The following is a 20,204-nucleotide window of genomic DNA, read 5'->3' on the forward strand; positions in this document are numbered from 1 at the left end:
TTATTTCCGTTTTCTATTTTCTGCTTAAGCTAGGTTAAGCCTTTCCATAGTTAGAGGCACAACAATTTGTACTCTGGCATTGGGTGTGAAGTCTCTGTGTTTCTAGGTACCCCTAAATGCAAGTGATCCTGTTCTTTTAGTTTCAGGGATGTGGAAGACATCTTCCTACACTTTTTCTAGTAGGATCCAACATTTTAACTCCCCCTGCCTACAAACCAAGATCACGTACACACATGCTCTGGAGGCAGAGCCACCCCTTAATCAAGTGTCCACAGTCCCCTCAGGCCTAGTTCTTCCATGTTTTCACCCCAGGGCTCCCTGCTCTTGCTCCTGTAGCCCCCTTCAGACCTGGACATCCCCACAGAGTCTATAGCCTTCAACAGTCCTCAGGTTCCTCCAGCTCACTCACCCTAGACAGCTGAAGGCTGGGGGAAGGAAGAGTAGCAGAGATCAGAGATGCAAAATCCTTACCCCTTTCTTTATGGTTGTTTGTTTGTTTGTTTGTTTGTTTTAGACGGGATCTCACCATGTCATCCAGGCTGGAGTGCAGTGGTGTGATCTCAGCTCCGCTGCAGCCTCAACCTCCCTGGGCTCAGGCGATCCTCCCACCTCAGGCTCCTGAGTAGCTGGGACTACAGGTGCACACCATAACACCCGGCTAATTTTTTGTACTTTTTTTAGAGAAGGGGTTTTGCTATGTTTCCTAATCTGATCTTGAACTCCTGGGCTCAAGCAATCTGCCTACCTTGGCTTCCCAAAGTGTTAGGATTACAGATATGGGCCACCGTGCCCAGCCTTCTTTAAGTTTTGATAAACAATAGCCTATATTTTTGCAACTGCTTTACACTAAACCCAGTGTGAATAAGGTTATGTGAATTAATGTGTAAGAAAATATTGGAATCTTAGAATTGGAAATAACATGGTTGGCCGGGCACCGTGGCTCACGCCTGTAATCCCAACACTTTGGGAGGCCGAGGCAGGCAGATCACCTGAGGTCAGGAGTTCGAGACCAGCCTGGCCAACATGGTGAAACCCTGCCTCTACTAAAAATACAAAAATTAGCCAGACGTGGTGGCAGGCATCTGTACTCCCAGCTACTTGGGAGACTGAGGCAGAATTGCTTGAACCTGGGAGGGAGAGGTTGCAGTGAGCCGAGATCACACCATTACACTCCAGCTTGGGCAACAGAGTAAGACTCCATCTGAAAAAAAAAAAAAAAAAAAAAAAAGAGAGAGAAATAAAATGGTCATAATAAAATGAGTCTCTTAATTTTATGTTGCTTTACCAGTTTAATGCAGTTTTATACACATGGTCTCATTTGAGTTCCAAAATAGCTTTGTGTGGTAAGTATGGAAGTTATCATCCCCATTTGACAGACAGGAAAACTACAGCTCATACAGGTTAAATAACTTGCCCAAGGACACATGGGTAATGAATGGACCTGGACCCGGGAGTTCATCTTTGTATAACACTATGCCACTGCTTGTTTATTTGTTTGTTTCCAGTTGCCTTCAGAACATGTTACATTGAATAAATGATTTCTAAAATCCCTAAATTATATACTGTAACCTGTATTATATTTTTCCAATTATATTGATATGAGCAATTTAAAATGTATATACATAATAGGATATAGAGTATAAAGTAATAAGATTTTAAAATGTAGTTTGAAATCTAACAAAAGAGGAATTTGAAAATCATTTGTGGCCGGGCGCGGTGGCTCATGCCTGTAATCCCAGCATTTTGGGAGGCCGAGGGGGGTGGATCACGAGGTCAAGAGATCGAGACCATCCTGGTCAACATGGTGAAACCCCGTCTCTACTAAAAATACAAAAAATTAGCTGGGCATGGTGGCGCGTGCCTGTAGTCCCAGCTACTCAGGAGGCTGAGGCAGGAGAATTGCCTGAACCCAGGAGACGGAGGTTGCGGTGAGCCGAGATTGCGCCATTGCACTCCAGCCTGGGTAACAAGAGCTAAACTCCGTCTCAAAAAAAAAAAAGAAAATCATTTGTGGCCTGGCGCGGTGGCTCACACCTGTAATCCCAGCACTTTGGGAGGCCGAGGTAGGCAGATCACAAGGTCAGGAGATCAAGACCATCCTGACCAACATGATGGAAACCCCATCTCTACTAAAAATACAAAAACTAGCTGGGCATGGTGGTGCATGCCTATAATCCCAGCTACTTAGGACGCTGAGAAAAAAAAGAAAATCATTTGAAGAAGATTAATATTACTAGAATATATGTATTATTTCCTGAAGGTTGCCTTTTTGTTTTTCTTTTCTTTTTTTTTTTTACATATAGTCCTACTCTGTTGCCCAGGCTGGAGTGCAGTGGTGCAATCATGGTTCACTGCAACCTCCGCCTCCCGGGATCAAGCAATTCTCCTGCCTCAGCCACCTGAGTAGCTGGGATTATAGGTGTGCCCCACCATGCCTGGCTAATTTTTGTATTTAGTAGAGATGGAGTTTCATCACGTTGGCCAGGCTGGTCTCAAACTCCTGACCTCAAGTGATCGGCCTGCCTCGGCCTCCCAAAGTGCTGGGATTAAAGGTATGAGCCACCATTCCTGGTGAAGGTAACCTTTTTAAAGGAGGACATGCATTTTTATATATGAGTAGTACTGAAATTTGTCTCTTTGTAATGTATTTTTAAAACATTTGAATTTGTCTTATGCAGTAGAAGCCATGCAATAGAGAAATAGCCATTTCCCTATCAAACATGACATTGAGAAAATGTAACCATGTTACATGAGTTTGTTTTGTCTTGGAGCTTTATAGTCTAGGACTAAATGAATAATTAGCTAGTATAAAGACCAGACCTTTGTTCTGATCTCTGCTGCTTTTTATGCTAACACTGTGTTTAAAAGTATTATCTCATACTCAAGAGTGATATTAAAAATACTTAAAAACCGATATGGCCGGGTCAGTGATAATTGAGAATATATGCCGGCTATGCCACCTGGTGTAGTTGCTCGCTGGCAGTACATCCGACCTGCCCAGTCACATCACATAGCACCACTCACTTGCCTGAGTACTTTCATTTCCATTATCTCAGGTGATCTGGGAAGGGATATAGTGCCATCCCTATTTTGCAAATTGGGGGAATCACATCCCCAAGAAGCTGATGATACGGACCCTTAGAATAAAAGATTTCTGGCTCATAGTTTGGTGTTCTTCCTTGGATAGAAGTTTTCCTCTTTTCAGAGGAGAAGGAAGAGGTGAGAATAGCCATGTTTGATAGGATAAATATCAGCTCCTTTCAAAGAAAACTCATAGTAGGTAGTGGGTGGAATGAGCACCCGCCCCCATCCTCCCTGGAATCTTCCATTCCCAAATGAATTTGTCACTTTCAGGGCCTTTCCAGGAGATGCCTGCCCTGAAAGAGTAAAACTGGCTCAAGCGAGAGAGCAGATTTTTCCTGGTGGAAGAACCTGACTCAGCCTCTTTTCTCCAAATTAACAGGGATGTTATGTACACAGCTTTACTTTAAAAGTACATTCTGTCAATTGCTTGTTTTTCCCTTTCTCCTTCCACAGAATGGTCTCCCCTCAGGGAGCAACCCATATGTTTTTAATGGTGACTTTGTAGATCGAGGAAGGAATTCCATGGAGGTCCTAATGATCCTGTGTGTGAGTTTTCTTGTCTACCCCAATGACCTGCACTTGAACAGAGGGAACCATGAAGATTATATGATGAATCTGAGGTAACCTAGGCCTTTAGATTTTCTCTTTTAAAAGCTTCCCACTCTGGGAAATGCTGCCATATCTAGTTCCTAACAGAGATAAAATGAGTATATTGGAAGAGGGATGAGGGAAATCTCAAGGAGGACCTCCATTCTTCCCCCTTTCCCCACCCCCATTCTTCTGCTGAGTGTCAGTTGCTCTGAAACTCCCTTATTTTATTTTCTTCCAGTTCTGTCCTTTCTTTTCCCTTCTTTTTTTTTTTTTTTTTTTTTGAGATGGAGTTTCGCTCTTGTTACCCGGGCTGGAGTGCAATGGCGCGATCTCGGTTCACCGCAACCTCTGCCTCCTGGGTTCAGGCAATTCTCCTGCCTCAGCCTCCTGAGTAGCTGGGACTACAGACACGTGCCACCATGCCCAGCTAATTTTTTGTAGTTTTAGTAGAGACGGGGTTTCACCGTGTTGACCAGGATGGTCTCGATCTCTTGACCTCGTGATCCACCCGCCTCGGCCTCCCAAAGTGCTGGGATTATAGGCTTGAGCCACCGCGCCCGGCCTTCCCCTCTTTTATGTTCTTTCTCTTGCTCCCATGTCCAACCTTCACAGGCTAAATTGTGTGTTGGGTAGGTGTGTTACGCTGGGTTTGGAGGTGTGGTAGGTTCTCGAAGCAGACTTGGATGGAATCGTTCTGTTGCTACTGCTGGCTTGCCTCAGATGTTGTCTCAGAAATTAGTTCCATATTTTTCATGGATGTGTGTATTTTTTGATGACATGGTAATTGCTGCTGGCATCGTTGCTCATAAACATATTTATGAACACAGCATTTCAACTATCTAACCCACCGGAAACTTGAGGAATAAAGATGGGTTAGATGGTTTAAGGGTCTTTGCTGAAAGGCACAGTAGGTGACAAATGTTCCCTTTTCCCTTCTGTTTTTCTTCTTCTTTAAAAAAATCTCTTGTTTTATGAAAAACAGAGATCAGTTTGCTCTAGGGCAGTGGAAGATATGGCATGTCTCATGCTTTTGGTCCTGGGCTTTTGGATGCCTTGGTCAGAGCTCAGCAACTGATTAGTTTTGTCTTTGGGGAAGTTTTGGTATCTGGCTTGAGTACAGAGTTTGAATTCTAATTCTCAAGATATGGAAGCAAATGCTAAAACTAGGAAGGAAAAAATCCTAGGACTATTATCAGAGGCCCACTATATATAATATAGTTCAATACGTTTATTTAGGCATGCTGTTTACCCTTATAGCCTATCATATTTATCTGGTGTCTATAATGGTTAACGAAGGAGACATGGCCCCTGCCCTCATAGAATTTACATCTAACAGCGAAGAAACATGTTGAGTAGGTTTTTCAAGTGTGATGAGTTTGTAAAGGGGGAATTCAACCTTGTTCGAGAGATGATGGAAGGTTTCACTGTAGAAATATGGCGTTAGCCTGAGATCTGAAGAATGAAGTAGGCATTCAAGAAAGAGCTGTAGAGGGGATGGGAATGTGTTCTGCAGTGAGGGGACAAATTATGCAGAGCTTAGGACAAGACTGTTTAGACGTGAAAGACGTTCAGGAGGGCAGGGGCATAAACTGAGGGACAGGGTGGTGCCTGATAGGGCTGGAGACATAAGAAATGATTAGATGGTTCAAAGGAATTTGGACGGACTTCTAAGGACAACAGAATGTCACCGAAGAATGTCATAAAATTTGTGTTTTAAAATGCAGTAGGAGGAGAGAGTTGGAGAGGGGCAAGAGTGGATACATGCTGGTCAATTAGGAAGTAGTTGAAGGTTAAAGAGATAGATAACGGGTTCTCATTTAGACTAGGGTGGTGGTGATGGAGATGCAAAGAAATAGATTCAAGAGGAGTTTAGACAATTATTTAAGGCTCAATAACTTGATATGGGGGAGCTGAAAGAGGAGGGAATCAAGGATGACCTCCAGGTTCCCGGCTTGAGTTTGGGGGTGCAGCGGCATCATTCACTGATATTGGGAATGTGGAAAGAGGAGAGAGGTTGGCATGAGGGGCAATGATGAGTTCAGTTTGCAGTATGCTGATTTGAGGTACTACTGAGTAGGCGGTTGAATATACATATGTGTCCAGAGATCAGAAACGAAGTGTGGCCTGGAACGTCATCCTGTGGTATTCACACTAGATAATAACTGAAACCCCGGGCAGGGATGAGATTCCCAAAGGAGAAAGTGAGGGGAGAAAAGAGCCTAGGATGGAATCTGAAGGAACTGCAACATTTAAGGTGAGGTGGAGGAGAGCTTGCAAGAGAGGCTCAGGAGAGCCAAGAGGAAAACCAAGAGAGCTTATGGTCACAGAATCCAAGGAAAGAAAAGTTTTCTAGAAAGATGGTAGAGTCAGCTGTATTTAGCGTTTCAGAGAAAGGCCTCTGTTGGATTGAACAATATGGACACCTTGGTGAGTGCAGGATGGAATTCATCTCAGAAAACATGATGTGGCCGGGCGGTGGCTCATGCCTGTAATCCCAGCACTTTGGGAGGCCAAGGCAGGTGGATCACGAGGTCAAGAGATGGAGACCGTCCTGGCCAACATGGTGAAACCCCGTCTCTACTAAAAATACGTTAAAAAAAAAAAAAGAAGGAAAGAAAACATGACATTACACTGTAGAAGCCTGACATAACATGATTTGCGTGGAAAGCTGGAGTGAGTGTGTTGCATTTCATCTTCACAGTGTTGGATATTAAGGGCACGTACTGTTTTCCTAAAGCAAAGAAAAGTAACAGAAACATTGTCATCATTGAATCTCCCTTGGCTACTGCTATTCAGGCATTAAGATTTCTGACACTTTCTATTAAAACCCTCAATACCATAACCGGACCTATATCAGAGAGAGCATAACAAGCCAACTTATTACTTTCTAGGCCTTTCTCTTTTTCAGTCTTTTCTTTTTTCCAATCATTTACTATATAGGATGTCTGAGAAATTCTGTCTAATGAAAAGCCTTCTCCCACACGGCTTCCCCCAGCTCCCACAGCATGCTTCTCTGCATACTTGTAGTGTTTACACAACCTGTACCTACCACATATTTCTTAAGTGGTCTTGTAATTGTTTCATAGAAATCTGCCTTCTTTCCCCAACTATACTATAAGCTCCTTGAGGGTAGGGATGTTGTTGTTGGTTGCTTTTATTCTTTCCAGTCATGCCTAGCAAAGACTCAGGTAAGTAATACCTCCAACTGAAGTCTAGTTTCTTGAGTTCTTGGTGCTTGTGTTACTGAGATGCCAAGGGCTCCCTTTTTTGCATGACTCATGGAAGTAGGAGTTATCAACAATCAATTAAATCATTGAAATCCCATTTTTTTAGGTATGGCTTCACAAAAGAAATTTTGCACAAATATAAGGTAAGACATCCTTTTTTTTTTTTTTTTTTAAGTATTCACTTTGCTGTTTCTATAGAGAAATTTTAAAAGAGCCAATAAAGACCAGATTGATGCTTTAGGAAAGGTGATAAGCCAGCTAGTCAAAATGCATGCCAATAAAATACAAGCACAGCAGGAAGCCGTGGCCACAGTAGAGTGTTATATTTTCTTTCTGGATTAAACCACACTTTTTCATTGTGAGTTTTGTATAAGTTTTAACATAGATAATATTTCATTGCCTTAAGGGTACCAAGGATTTGTTTTACTTAGGTGTGGTAAAACATGCAGGCACAGAAATGACTGTCATGAAGGAAGAGATTTTTATTTACAGCTCTCTAGAAAAGGGAGGTACTACATACCACTCTGGGGGACAGGGTGGGGAAGCACCAGAGTTGGTCAGAAGGCAGAGGGAGGCTGGGCACAGTGGCTCATGCCTGTAATCCCAACACTTTGGGAGGCCAAGGCAGGTGGATTGCTTGAGGTCAGGAGTTCAAGACCAGCCTGACCAACATGGTGAAACCCTGTCTCTACTAAAAATAGAAAGATTAGCTGGGTGTGGTGGTGTGCGCCTGTAATCCCAGCTACTCGGGAGGCTGAGGCAGGAGAATTGCTTGAACCCGGGAGGTGGATGTTGCAGTGAGCTGAGATAGCGCCACTGCACTCCAGCCTGGGTGACAGAGCGATGCTCCATCTCAAAAAAAAAAAGAAGGCAGAGGGAGAGAGGGGAAAACACAGGCAACAGCCTTGATTGTGGTTTTTGTGGGAGGGAAGGCAGAGGGGAGCATCTGAGGGTAATCTAGTTTAGGACTGACCAGTTTGAGTAATTTCAGGCTGCTCTGGGCCATAGAGGTTGTCTCTAGTTGTCTGGTACCTGGCCAGGATGAGGAGGGCAGGAGAAGAGTGGCCCTGAGTGTGAGCTCCATGAAGAAGGTAGCTGGGGTGTGGGCTCTGTGTTGGTTGGTTTGCATATGAAGGGCGAGTCATTGACTATCTAGGAATTAGCTAGCCCTGGGAGGGACAGTCTCTCCTCCAGAGTCAGCAAGGCCCCAAGATGTCATAGTACCAAAAATACAAAATAAAGGGCCAGGCGCGGTGGCTCACACCTGTACTCCCAGCACTTTGGGAAGCCGAGGCAGGAGGATCACCTGAGCTCAGGAGTTCAAGAGCAGCCTGGCCAACATGGTAAAACGTTGTCTCTACTGAAAATACAAAAATTAGCCAGGTGTGGTGGCGCATGCCTGTAGTCCCAGCTACTTGGGAGATTGAGGCAGGAGAATCGCTTGAATCTGGGAGCAGAGGTTGCAGTGAGCCAAGGTGGTACCACTGCACTCCAGCCTGAGCGACAGAATGAGACTCTGGCTCAAAACAAACAAAAAAAAAACCCGAGAATAAAAAGACATGATGAGTACATGCTAATTGGTTAGTGACTCCTTGCTGACTTCCTCTTGGTGGCCTGAAAACAGTTACTTTTTATCCATGTGTGGAAACTATTCAGCAAACTGAACCTATCAGAAAAACAAAACTTACTCAATCTCTTACTTACAGATACATGGAAAAAAAATCTTACAAACCTTGGAAGAACTCTATACCTGGCTCCCAATTGGTACAATCATTGACAATGAAATCCTGGTCGTACATGGTGGGATATCAGAGACCACAGACTTGAATTTACTCCACCGTTTAGAGAGAAACAAAGTAAGAAGTAATGTTGGCACGAATCTTCTCTCAGGGACTTAGAAGGGAATATCCCTCTTTTCATTTATTATTTTGAATTGATTTGTGTTTTAGTGGTTATAACTCTAAAAAGACTAGAGTATAAATTTTATTAGAGTATATAAAAATGTAAATTTTAGCCGGGCACGGTGGCTCAAGCCTGTAATCCCAGCACTTTGGGAGGCCGAGGCGGGTGGATCACGAGGTCAAGAGATCGAGACCATCCTGGTCAACATGGTGAAACCCGTCTCTACTAAAAATGCAAAAAAAAATTAGCTGGGCATGGTGGCACATGCCCGTAATCCCAGCTACTCAGGAGGCTGAGGCAGGAGAATTGCCTGAACCCAGGGGGCGGAGGTTGCAGTGAGCCGAGATCGCGCCATTGCACTCCAGCCTGGGTAACAAGAGCGAAACTCCGTCTCAAAAAAAAAAAAAAAAAAGTGTAAATTTTAAGAAAAATCTATAACTGCATGGTAAAGAACTAAGTGGGTAACTTCTATATATGGAAAAAAATTAATTCATGTGGAGGGTGGAAAAATGAGGAAATGTTGGCATTTTATGTGGTTTCTAAAAGCAAAAAATCCTAATTTTTAAAATTAAAATCTCCATTTATATTGTGGTAAAATATACGTAGCATAAAATTTGCCACTGTAACCATTTTTAAGTGTATAGTTCAGAGGTATTAAGTATATTCACATTGTTGTGCAGCCATCACCATCACTACCATGAATTTACAGAATTTTCCATCATCCCAAACTGAAACTCTGGACACATTAAACACTAACTCCCCATTCTCTCCCTCTCACAGCCCCTAGCAACCACCATTCTACCTTCTGTCTATGAATCTAACTACTCTAGGTACCTTAGATAAGTGGAGTCACTTATATAAGTGCAATTGATTTCTGAGCTGATATGATTTCCTGCCTAATACACATCAAATAACTTAGGATAATTTTTTTGAAATTTTTTTTTTTGAAAACAAATTTTTTTTTTGAGATAGAGTTTCACTCTTGTCACCCAGGCTGGAGTGCAATGGCACGATCTTGGCTCACTGCAACATCCACCTCCTGGGTTCAAATGATTCTCATGCCTCAGCCTCCCAAGTTCCTGGGACTACAGGCGTGTGGCACCATGTCTGGCTAATTTTTTTGTATTTTTAGTAGAGACGGGGTTTCACCATGTTGGCCAGGCTGGTTTCGAACTCCTAACCTGAGGTGATCCATCCGCCTCGGCCTCCCAAAGTGCTAGGATCATAGGTGTGAGCCACCACTGTGCCCGGCTCCCATCTTTTTAATTAAAACTTAATAAGTCTGACCTCCAGACCAGACGAGATCCTCTTTTATATACTGTCAAGCCCCTTGTACATATCCTTCATCACAGTTACCAAATTTAAATAAGAAATTGTGGTACTGTTTGTTTACTATTGTTCTCTGCTTTTCTAGTCCACTGATACAAAACCCCAGCACCTGGTATGTAGTAAGTACTTAATATTTGTTGACTGTCTCCTGGTTTAAGATCAAAGCAGGGCAAACCTAAGACAAAACTGGATAGAAACTTTATTTATTTATTTTTTTTTTGAAATGGAGTCTCACTCTGTCTCCCAGGCTGGAGTGCAATGGCATGATCTTGGCTCACTGCAGCCTCTGCCTCCCAGGTTCAAGCAGTTCTTATGTCTCAGCCTCCCGAGTAGCTGGAATTACAGGCACCCACCATGACACCTGGCTAATTTCTGAATTTTTAGTAGAGATGGGGTTTCACCGTTTTGGCCAAGCTGGCCTCAAACTACTGACCTCAAGTAATCCACCTGCCTCGGCCTCCCAAAGTGCTGGGATTACAGGCATGAGGCACCACGCCCGGCCGGATAGAAACTTTTTTATAGCCCTTTCCTGATTCTGTGGTGATTTTACATACCACCCTTCCCCACCTTCCCAACTGATGACCATGCCTCCTGGCTTACACCTGTTGTCCTGGTGTAATTATTAATGGCACCTCCTTTTAGTCTTTAAAAAAAAAAAAAAGCAGCCAGCCATGGTAGCCCATGCCTGTAATTCCAGCACTTTGGGAGGTTGAGGTGGCCAGATAGTTTGAGGCCAGGAGTTCGAGACCAGCCTGGTCAACATAGCAAGACCCCATCTCTACAAAAAAGAAAAAATTAGCCAGGTGTGGTGGCACACACCTGTGGTCCCAGCTACTTGGGAGGCTGAAGCATGAGGATTGCTTGAACCCAGGAGTTTGAGATTGCAGTGAGCAATGATCATGCCACTGCACTCCAGCCTGCATGATAGGGAGAGACCTTGTCTCAAAAAAAAAAAAAAAAAAAAAAAAAAACAAAACTCCAGTTGCAATAAAAGTTAAGCCCACCCTAAGTTTAAGGTACCTTTCTCATGGTATCAGTGAGTAGTCAAGCCAATAAGACATTTTGATCAAGATACAATAGTCAGTATTAACATTGTGAGTAGGTGAGATTCTAGCTAACAGCATAAGGGAACATGATGTCTTTGTCAGTCAAATATTGGTGAACATAGGGCATGAATGCCACACTCCACCACCACCTGCCCTATGACTATGGTGCTAATCAGTCATGGCAGCTCTTCCAATTGATCAGATTGAAAACGTTTGCTTTCCTGAGGTTAGCCTGAGCAGCCAGCTCTATCGAGGGCTTTCTGGGATATTGAGAAGATGCCTCTGGGATGTCCCTCACTAGCTCTGTGGAGATCCCACCCAAGTTGAGAGCCACCTTAACATGGTGAAGACTGTGAGAGTCTAATTAGACAGACAGAACTAGGTTAACATCCTTTCTCTGCCACTTCCTGAGTGACTGGGCAACATACTGAAGTTTTCTAATTCTTGGTTTCTACGCATATAAACTGAAGATAAAAATACTTACCACAGGCCAGGTGTGGTGGCTCATGCCTGTAATCCCGGCATTTTGGAAGGCCGAGGTGGGTGGATCACAAGTTCAGGAGTTTAAGACCAGCCTGGCCAATGTGGTGAAACCCCATATCTACTAAAAATACGAAAATTAGCTGGACGTGGTGGTGGGCACCTGTAATCCCAGCTACTTGGGAGGCTGAGGCAGGGAATTGCTTGAACCTGGAAGGCGGAGGTTGCAGCTGAGATCATGCCACTGCACTCCAGCCTCGGTGACAGAGCAAGACTCCATCTCAAAAAAAAAAAAAAAAAAAAAAAAAAAAAAAAAAAAAAACCCTATCATCTTACTATATTGGATTGTTGGAGGGATTAACTGTAATTATCTATATGAAGAAAATGGTGGCCAGGTGTGGTGGGTCACACCTGTAATCCTAGCATTTTGGGAGGCTGAGGCAGGTGAATCATTTGAGGCTAGGAGTTCAAGGCCAGCCTGGCCAACATGGTGAAACCCTGTCTCTACTAAACTACAAAAAAAATAGCTGGGCATGGTGGCGCACACCTGTAATCCTAGCTACTTGGGAGGCTGAGGCAGGAGGATTACGTGAACCTGGGAGGCAGAGGCTGCAGTGAGCCAAGATCAAGCCACTGCACTCCAGCCTGGATGACAGAGTGAAATACTGCCTCAAAAAAAAAAAAAAAAAAAAAAGAAAGAAAGAAAAAGAAAATAGCATATAGTACTAAACATATAGCTCTCTTCTGCAGTTCTCTCTTCTTTTTTCCTGATACTTGGATCTGAGGTTTGTGTTTCAGTCACCAAGACAGACCGTGGGGAGGAGTTTGTGGGCTAGCAATTTTCTCAGGGTACCTCAAGTTTCAACTGCTTCAGGGATCACTGTTCTACCTGCTCATGAGACTGGTTTTAAAGATAGAAATTCCACTTGCATATTGTTTGTCTTCTGCCCTTCCTTGAGTGAGGTTGAACTGGTAACACATACTTGTTGTATTAAAAACTATAGTGAAAATAACAGGTTCAGCCATTTGGAACTCTATCAGATGAAACATAAAAGTAGATTGTTACAGTCCAATTTTATAACTGCCACTTTCCCATCCCATAGGACCCTCCAGCCCTCTGTGGTAGGAGAGTCCATACTTCCTGGTTTACACTTGTGGTCGGTATGGTATCATTGTTAACAGGGGAGGGGAAGGGTTGGGGGAATTTGATGACAACCTGTAGTCTAGGTTTATTTAAGGCATTTTGTATGGTGGGCAGGTTGAGGGGGGTCAATGCAGAGGGACTAAGGAAGGAAGGAAGGAAGATTTTGTAAGACTAAGATTCTGGTTTAGTGTTCTTCAAACTTGCTAGCAAGGCATGTGGGGAAAGATGGCTACCAGGACTCCCCGGGGGGAAATGGTGGTATAGTGCCTTAGGGAGAGTTGGGACAAAGTATCCTGATCCCAAGTGGACTTGCAAACTTCACAGTCACATATATTTAAGAGACCATGTGACCCTTGCTCAGTGAGCTCATCAGAAATGAGTTGTGTACAGCTGGGCATGGTGGCTCATGCTTGTAGTCCCAGCACATTGGGAGGCTGAAGTGAGAGGATCTCTTGAGATCAGGAGTTTGAGACCAGCCTGAGTAACATAACAAGATCCCATCTCTACAAAAAAAGAAGAAGAAGAAGAAGAAGAAGTGAGTTGTGTGAACGCAAGTCTAGAGGGTCCTCCCAGAATATTCTGCTCTGCCTAAGACCTGCGGACATTTGCTGGCAGGAAACAGGGCAGGTAGGCTGTGAAGTCGCTAGTAATAGCTGAGATCGAATTTCTACCTAGCTCCATGAGACAGGACCTCAGAATAAAATTCAGTTTTATTTTTTAAAAATAAAGGTAAGATTTCCTATGTACCCTAGTTTGTAAAAGAAACTAAGTGGCTACCACAGAGAATTTGTCTATCACTGAACCATGGCCACCAGTATAACAGAAGTATTGTTTAACATTGTTTTGTTTAAAGAGATGGTGCTACAAAGAAACAAGTATAAAATGACAGTCCCTGCTTGTGTAAGGGAACAAGAGGGATTCTAGTAATTGATGCCCTATGAGAAGGACATCTTGTTTTCCAAAGAAACACTGCCGTTTTTGTTGCCAGGATTAGAGAACATCGTCAATGGCTGGCAGAGTCAGGCTGAGAACCACACTGCATTTAGGTTGAAGGGCTTCTGAAGTTTTCAACCTATGTCCCCTTTAAGAACTTTCTTGGACACAGATGTACCTTTTCTCATTTCTTCTGGAAAGCATAACAAAATGCACAGCAGCCACCCTCTTAAGAGATGTTTCTGAACTCCTAAGACCCTATGGCTAAAGGCTCAACAGGAGCCTAGTTGCCTCTACCTTAGCATCTTCCATTTTCTGAATGGATGCCACAGAATGTATCTAACACCTACATAGAAACTCCAATGAAGCGCACAAAGTCTTTCTTTATAGGGCAATGACTGTAGTTGGAAAATGTACCAACAGACTGTAACAGACCCACCTTACTGACATCAGTAGATCAGTGAGATGTAGGAGGTGGGCGAGATGCAAAAAGTAACCGTGTGTTTTTCATTGGGTTGTGGCACCACAATATAGACAGAATCCCAACTGGGACTGAGGTCTCTGTATGCGGCAGAATAAACAGAGGGTTGGACTAATGCGTGAATCTGTTTTATAGATGAAATCTGTGCTGATGCCACCAAGAGAAATAAACAAAGACTATAACACCGACTCGAAGCACAGTAAATTAGGTGTGACTATCAGTGCACATGGGAGAATCAAAGCAAGTGGATTGTCTTCTGAACACTTACCAAAGCATGAATGGGAACAGGTAGGTAATCAAGGTGTTCACTGGACTGGCAACAATGACACCAACATACATGTTGTCCCTTACAATATAAAAATAAAAGGTGACTTTACAAGCAGACCACATGATTTTCTCGGAATTCATCACTATGTATCTATATCTATATATAGATATAGATACTTTTTTTTGAGATGGAATCTTGCTCTGTCGCCCAGGCTGGAGTGCAGTAGCGTGATCTTGGCTCACTGCAACCTCTGTCTACCGGGTTCAGGCAATTCTCCTGCCTCAGTCTCCTGAGTAGCTGGAATTATAAGCCTGTACCATCATGCCTAGCTAATTTTTGTATTTTTAGTAGACACAGAGTTCCACCATATTGGCCAGGTTGGTCTTGAACTCCTGACCTTGTGATCCGCCTGCCTCAGCCTCCCAAAGTGCTGGGATTACAGGTGTGAGCCACTGTGCCTGGCCATCACTATATTTTTAACAGCTTTATTGAGATATAATTCACATACCATGTAACTCACCCATTTAAATTGTATAATTCAATGGTTTTTAGTATATTCACAGTGTTGTACAACTAGCATCACAATCTATTTTTGAACGTTTTCATCATCTGAAAAAGTAACTACCTACCTATTAGCATTATTCCCCATTCCCTTCTGTAGCCACCCAGTGCCACCTAATAGCCGTAGGCAACCACGAACTTACTGTTTTTATAGATTTGCCTATTCTGAACATGTTGTAGAAATGAACACATGTAATCTTTTGTGTCTGGCTTCTTTCACTCAGCACAATGTTCTGGAGGCTCATCTATGTTGTAGCATGTCAGTACTGAATGTCTATTTGTTGCTGAATAATATTTTATTATATGGATATACGCATTGTATTTATTCATTCATAAGTTGATGGACATTTGGGTTCTTTCCACTTTTTGGCTATTATGAATAATGCTTCTATGAACCATCACATACAAGTTTTTCTGTGCATGTATGTTTTTATTTCTCTTAAGTGTATACCTAGGAGTAGAAGTACTGAGTCATAAGGTAACTCTAAAGTTTAACATTTTGAGAAAGTCCCAAACTGTTTTCCCAAGTGGTTGCACCATTTTACATTTCCACTAGCAATGTATGAAGGTTCCAATTTCTCTTCATCCTCTCTAACACTTGTTATTGTCTATCATTTTGATTATAGCCATCCCAGAGGGCATGAGATGGAATCTCATTGTGATTTTGATTTGCATTTCCCTAATGACTAATTATGTCAAGCATCTTTTCATATGTTTATTAGATATTTGCAGATTTTCTTCGGAGAAGTGTCTATTCAGATCCTTTGCCCATCTTTAAAATTGAGTTATTTATCTTTTTATTATTGCATCGTAAGAGATTTTAAAAATATATTCTAAATACAAATCCTTTATCAGGTATATTATTTGCAAATGCCTTCTCTCATTCTGTGGGTTGTCTTTTCCCATTTCTTGATGGTGTCCTTTGCAATACAGCAGTTTTTACTTTTGATGACACCCAGTCAAAATGATATCTTTTTTCTCTTTGGTTGCTCATGTTTTTAGTGTTGTATCTAAACCATTGCCTAACCCAAAGTCACAAAGATCTGTTACTTTGTTTTCTTCTAATAGTTTTATACGTTTAGCTCTTAAATTTAGGTATCTGATCCATTTTGAGTTAATTTTTGTGTGTGGTGGGAGGTGAGATTCCAAATTCATTCTGTTTTATGTGGATATTGAGTTATCCCAGTACCATTTCTTTTTTTTTTTTTTTTTTTTGAGACGGAATCTGGCTCTGTCACCCAGGCTAGAGGGCAGTGGCGTGATCTCGGCTCACTGCAACCCATGCCTCCTGAGTAGTAGCTTGGATTAAAGGAGTGCATTACCACACCCAGCTAATTTTTGTATTTTTAGTGGAGACAAGGTTTCACCGTGTTGGCCAGGCTGGTCTCAAACTCCTGACCTCAGGTGATCCACCTGCCTTGGCCTCCCAAAGTGCTGGGATTACAGGTATGAGCCACCGCCCCCAGCCACCAGCACCATTTCTTAAAAAGACTATACTTTTCTACATTTTCTTGACACCCTTATCAAACAATCAGTTGACCATAATAAAAGAGTTTATTTCTAGACTCTTAATTATATTTCACAATCTCTATGTTTATCCTTATGTCAATACTGTACAATTTTGATTACTGTAGTTTTGTGGGAAGTTTTAAAATTGGGAAGTGCGAGTTCTCCAACTTTATTCTTTTTCCAGATTGTTTTGGCTCATCTGGGTCCCTTGAATTTCCATATGAATTTTAGGATTAGTTTGTCAAAAAGCAGCTGAGTTATTGGTAGGGTTGCCTGGAATCTGTAGGTCAATTTGAGCACTATGGCTGTCTTGGTATGTCTGTTTATTTAGATATTTAATTTCAACAGTGTTTTGTACTTTTCAGTATACACGTCTTGCTCTTGTTTTGTTAAATTTGTTAAATTTTGATGCTATTGTAAATAGAATTGTTAATTACATTTTGGATTGTTCATTGCTAGTGTATAGAAATATAACTAACTTATATACTGACATTGTGTTGTGAACTTTGATAAACTTGTTAGTTCTAATAGTTTTTAGTGGATTTCATGTTATCTGTGAATAATTTTCCTTCTTCCTTTCCAATCTGCCTTTTCTTTTCCTTTTTGCTTAATTGCCTTATGTAGAACCTCCAGTACACTGTTGAATAAAAATGATGAGAGTAGATATCTTTGTCTTGTTCTTGATACTGGGGAAAGCATTCAGTCTTTCATCAAGTATATTAGCTGTGTATTTGTTTGCAGTAGCCTTTTATTACATTGAAGAAGTTTCCTTCTGTGCTTAGTTTATTGAGTGTTTTTATTGTGAAAGTATTAGATTTTGTCAAATGCTTTTTCTGAATACATTAAAATGATCATGTGTTCTTTCCCTTTATTCTATTAATATAGTATATTACATTTATTGATTTCAGTTGTTAAACCAACCTTACATTCCTGGGATAAATCCCACTTGGTCATAATGTATAATCCACTTTATTTTATTTGTTTACACTTTATTTTATTTTTTATTTTTTCCCTTACATTCCTGGGATAAATCCCACTTGGTCATGATGTATGATACACTCTATTTGTTGCCCAGGCTGGAGTACAGTGGCATGATCTCAGCTCACTGCAACCTCTGCCTCCCGGGTTCAAGTGATTCTCCTGTCTCAGCCTCCCAAGTAGCTGGGATTACAGGTGCCTGCCACTACACCCAGCTAATTTTTTGTATTTTTAGTATAGACTGGGTTTCACCATGTTGGCCAGGCTGGTATCGAACTCCTGACCTCAGGTGATCTGACCGCCTTGGCCTCCCAAAGTGCTGGGATTACAGGCATGAGCCACTATGCCTGTCCTTATAATCCACTTTATATGTTGCTGGCTTCCATTTGCTAGTATTTTTTGAAGATTTTTGCACCTATATGCATAAGAGCTATTGGTCTATGGTTTCTTGTGATAGCTTTGTTTGATTTTGATATAAGTTTAGGCTCATAAGAGGAATTGGGAAGTATTGTCACCTCTTCTATGTTTTAGAAGAGCCTGTCAAGGATTGCTTTTAGTTTTTCTTCAAATGTTTGATAGAATCCATCAGTGAAGCCTTGTGGGCCTGGGCTTTTCTTTGTAGGAAGTTTTAAAATTACTAATTTCAGTCTTTTTCCTTGCTATAGTTGTATTCAAGTGTTTCGTTTCCTTTTGAGTAGTTTGTGTCTTGGTAGTTGTGTCTTTCTTGGACTTTGTTCATTTCATCTAATTTATCTAATTTTTTGGTCTAAAGTTGTTTGTAGTACTCCTTTATATTTTTTTTTCTCCTGAAAGTTTGATAGTAATACTCCCTCTTTCATTCCTGATATTAATAATTTGAGTCTCCTCTTTTTTTCTTGGTCAGTCTTACTAAGGTTCATCAGTTTTCTTGGTCTTTTTGAAGAACCAACTTTTAGTTTTATTGATTTTTCTGTGTTGTTGTCTATTCTCTATTTCATTTATTTCTACTCTAATTGCAACAGTGGAGGATGTCCAAGTTCTTGGTGTCTTGAACAATGAATCAGACAAAATGCACAAACAAAGCAAGGGAGGAATGAAGGGTTCTATTGAAAATGAAAGTACACTCCACAGTGTGGGAGCAGGCCCGAGCATAGGGGCTCAAAGGCCCTGTTACAGAATTTTTGGGAGTTTCAGTACACCCTAGAGGATTTCATTGGTTACTTGGGGTACACCCTATGTAAATGAAGAGTTTGAAGTAGAGTTACAAAGTCATTTTCAGCTTAAGCCCTGTGGAGAGGATATTTCCTGTTACAGCTGAAGTGTGAATTGGCCTTATGTTCCCTGCCTCCAGACCCTATTTTCCTGCTTCTTCTTTTATTTTAATGGAGATGTGATCCCCATAAATCTTTATGGGAGCCAGAAGGACTGATGGTCTTTTTCTGTAACTGCTTCATGCTGGCTTGGGGCATAGTTCCTACCTATTGGGGATCACGGAACTCTCACCCTGCTCTATCTAGTGGAGACAGAGTAGCTTCTTGATGGCCAGAGTAGCTTCTTCACCTGGAACTGGCTGGAGCCTTTGTTGCATGATTAGCTGAAGCTTGATGGTCTCTAGGTGAGAGGAAATGAATTTGGTTAAAAGATTTAATGGGAACTTCAGGGGGTTGATACCTAGGCTGTCAGAAATGTTTGTTATAGAGATTTGCAGGGAAAAAAACCAAATCTGGTCTGTTCTAGAATCTGTGTTTCCTTAAAGTCTTAGCACAAGTGACTCCATTTTGGTTTGGTTTGGTTTGGTTTGTTGGGGCTTAGTGCATGAGCTCAGTCCAAAACAATGGCCTCCCAGAATTTTGTTAAAAAAAATTATCCTTTTTTGGTCAGGTTCTTATTTAGTTGAGAGTATGACCAAAACTTAGGGCCTCAGTGCCACTCTCAGCTATCATCATTATGGGTTTCCGGTCTTAGCACGTCATTGATAGATTATGGTGTCCTCATGGTTGCTCATTTCTTTCAGCTCCTGTTATTCCAGTTGAAGAGAGACCATATGACATTCTAGAGATGGTTGCATGCAAGCATTTAAAACCTTTGAGAGAATACAGTGTACCAGGGAGACTATTATTATGACTATTGGGAGGATAATAGCAAGAATTTGGAGTATGCCTCTTACCCAAGGTCCCCATAAACTGAACCTCCTAAAACCAAATAGATCAAAGAATGAGCTAGATAGTTTACTCACTAAGCAGTTTCTTTGTCAATCCCCTACCACTGAATTTCTATAATCTTCATCTGATGTATTTCCCCATGGGCCACAAGTGCTAGCAGCTGTACAGATACTTTTCTGTTTAGCCAATTTTATCATAATGTTCACAAGAGAATTTAGAGTTTATTGTGTAACTGTAGCCTTTACAGTAGAATTTGCTATAGAACCTATCATGAGGGATACATTTCTAATCATTGCTTCTTTTACTTTAAACCATGGGAAGAGGACCTAACAAATGATACCCTTTTAGAAGAGTGAAGGCCTTCTGGCAATGTTCTCTTTAACCCATGATGTGAGTTAAGAGGAGGGAACTAGTGTTTTCTTTTTGACTGATTATGAGGCAACGCATGTAGCATTAAAGTGAGTTACCTACATTGGGCCTTTATCTTTATTTATCAAAATATAAGGGTATCCATGTATAAGGCTGGCTGC

General features: G+C 41.7%; 1 protein-coding gene across 1 annotated transcript in view; it reads left to right on the forward strand.

The window, feature by feature from the left end:
* The window catches only part of PPEF1 (protein phosphatase with EF-hand domain 1), a 123,175-nt gene that overhangs the window by 98,261 nt on the left and 4,710 nt on the right, over positions 1-20,204 (forward strand). Inside the window, exons 11-14 of the mRNA XM_032285842.1 lie at positions 3,538-3,704; positions 7,009-7,045; positions 8,609-8,758; positions 14,353-14,631. Coding sequence (XP_032141733.1) covers positions 3,538-3,704; positions 7,009-7,045; positions 8,609-8,758; positions 14,353-14,631 — 633 coding nt within the window. The remainder of the gene's footprint in view (positions 1-3,537; positions 3,705-7,008; positions 7,046-8,608; positions 8,759-14,352; positions 14,632-20,204) is intronic.

This window comes from Sapajus apella, unplaced genomic scaffold (assembly GCF_009761245.1).
Source record: "Sapajus apella isolate SASKATOON/1434 unplaced genomic scaffold, GSC_monkey_1.0 scaffold17, whole genome shotgun sequence".
Lineage (NCBI taxonomy): Eukaryota > Metazoa > Chordata > Mammalia > Primates > Cebidae > Sapajus > Sapajus apella.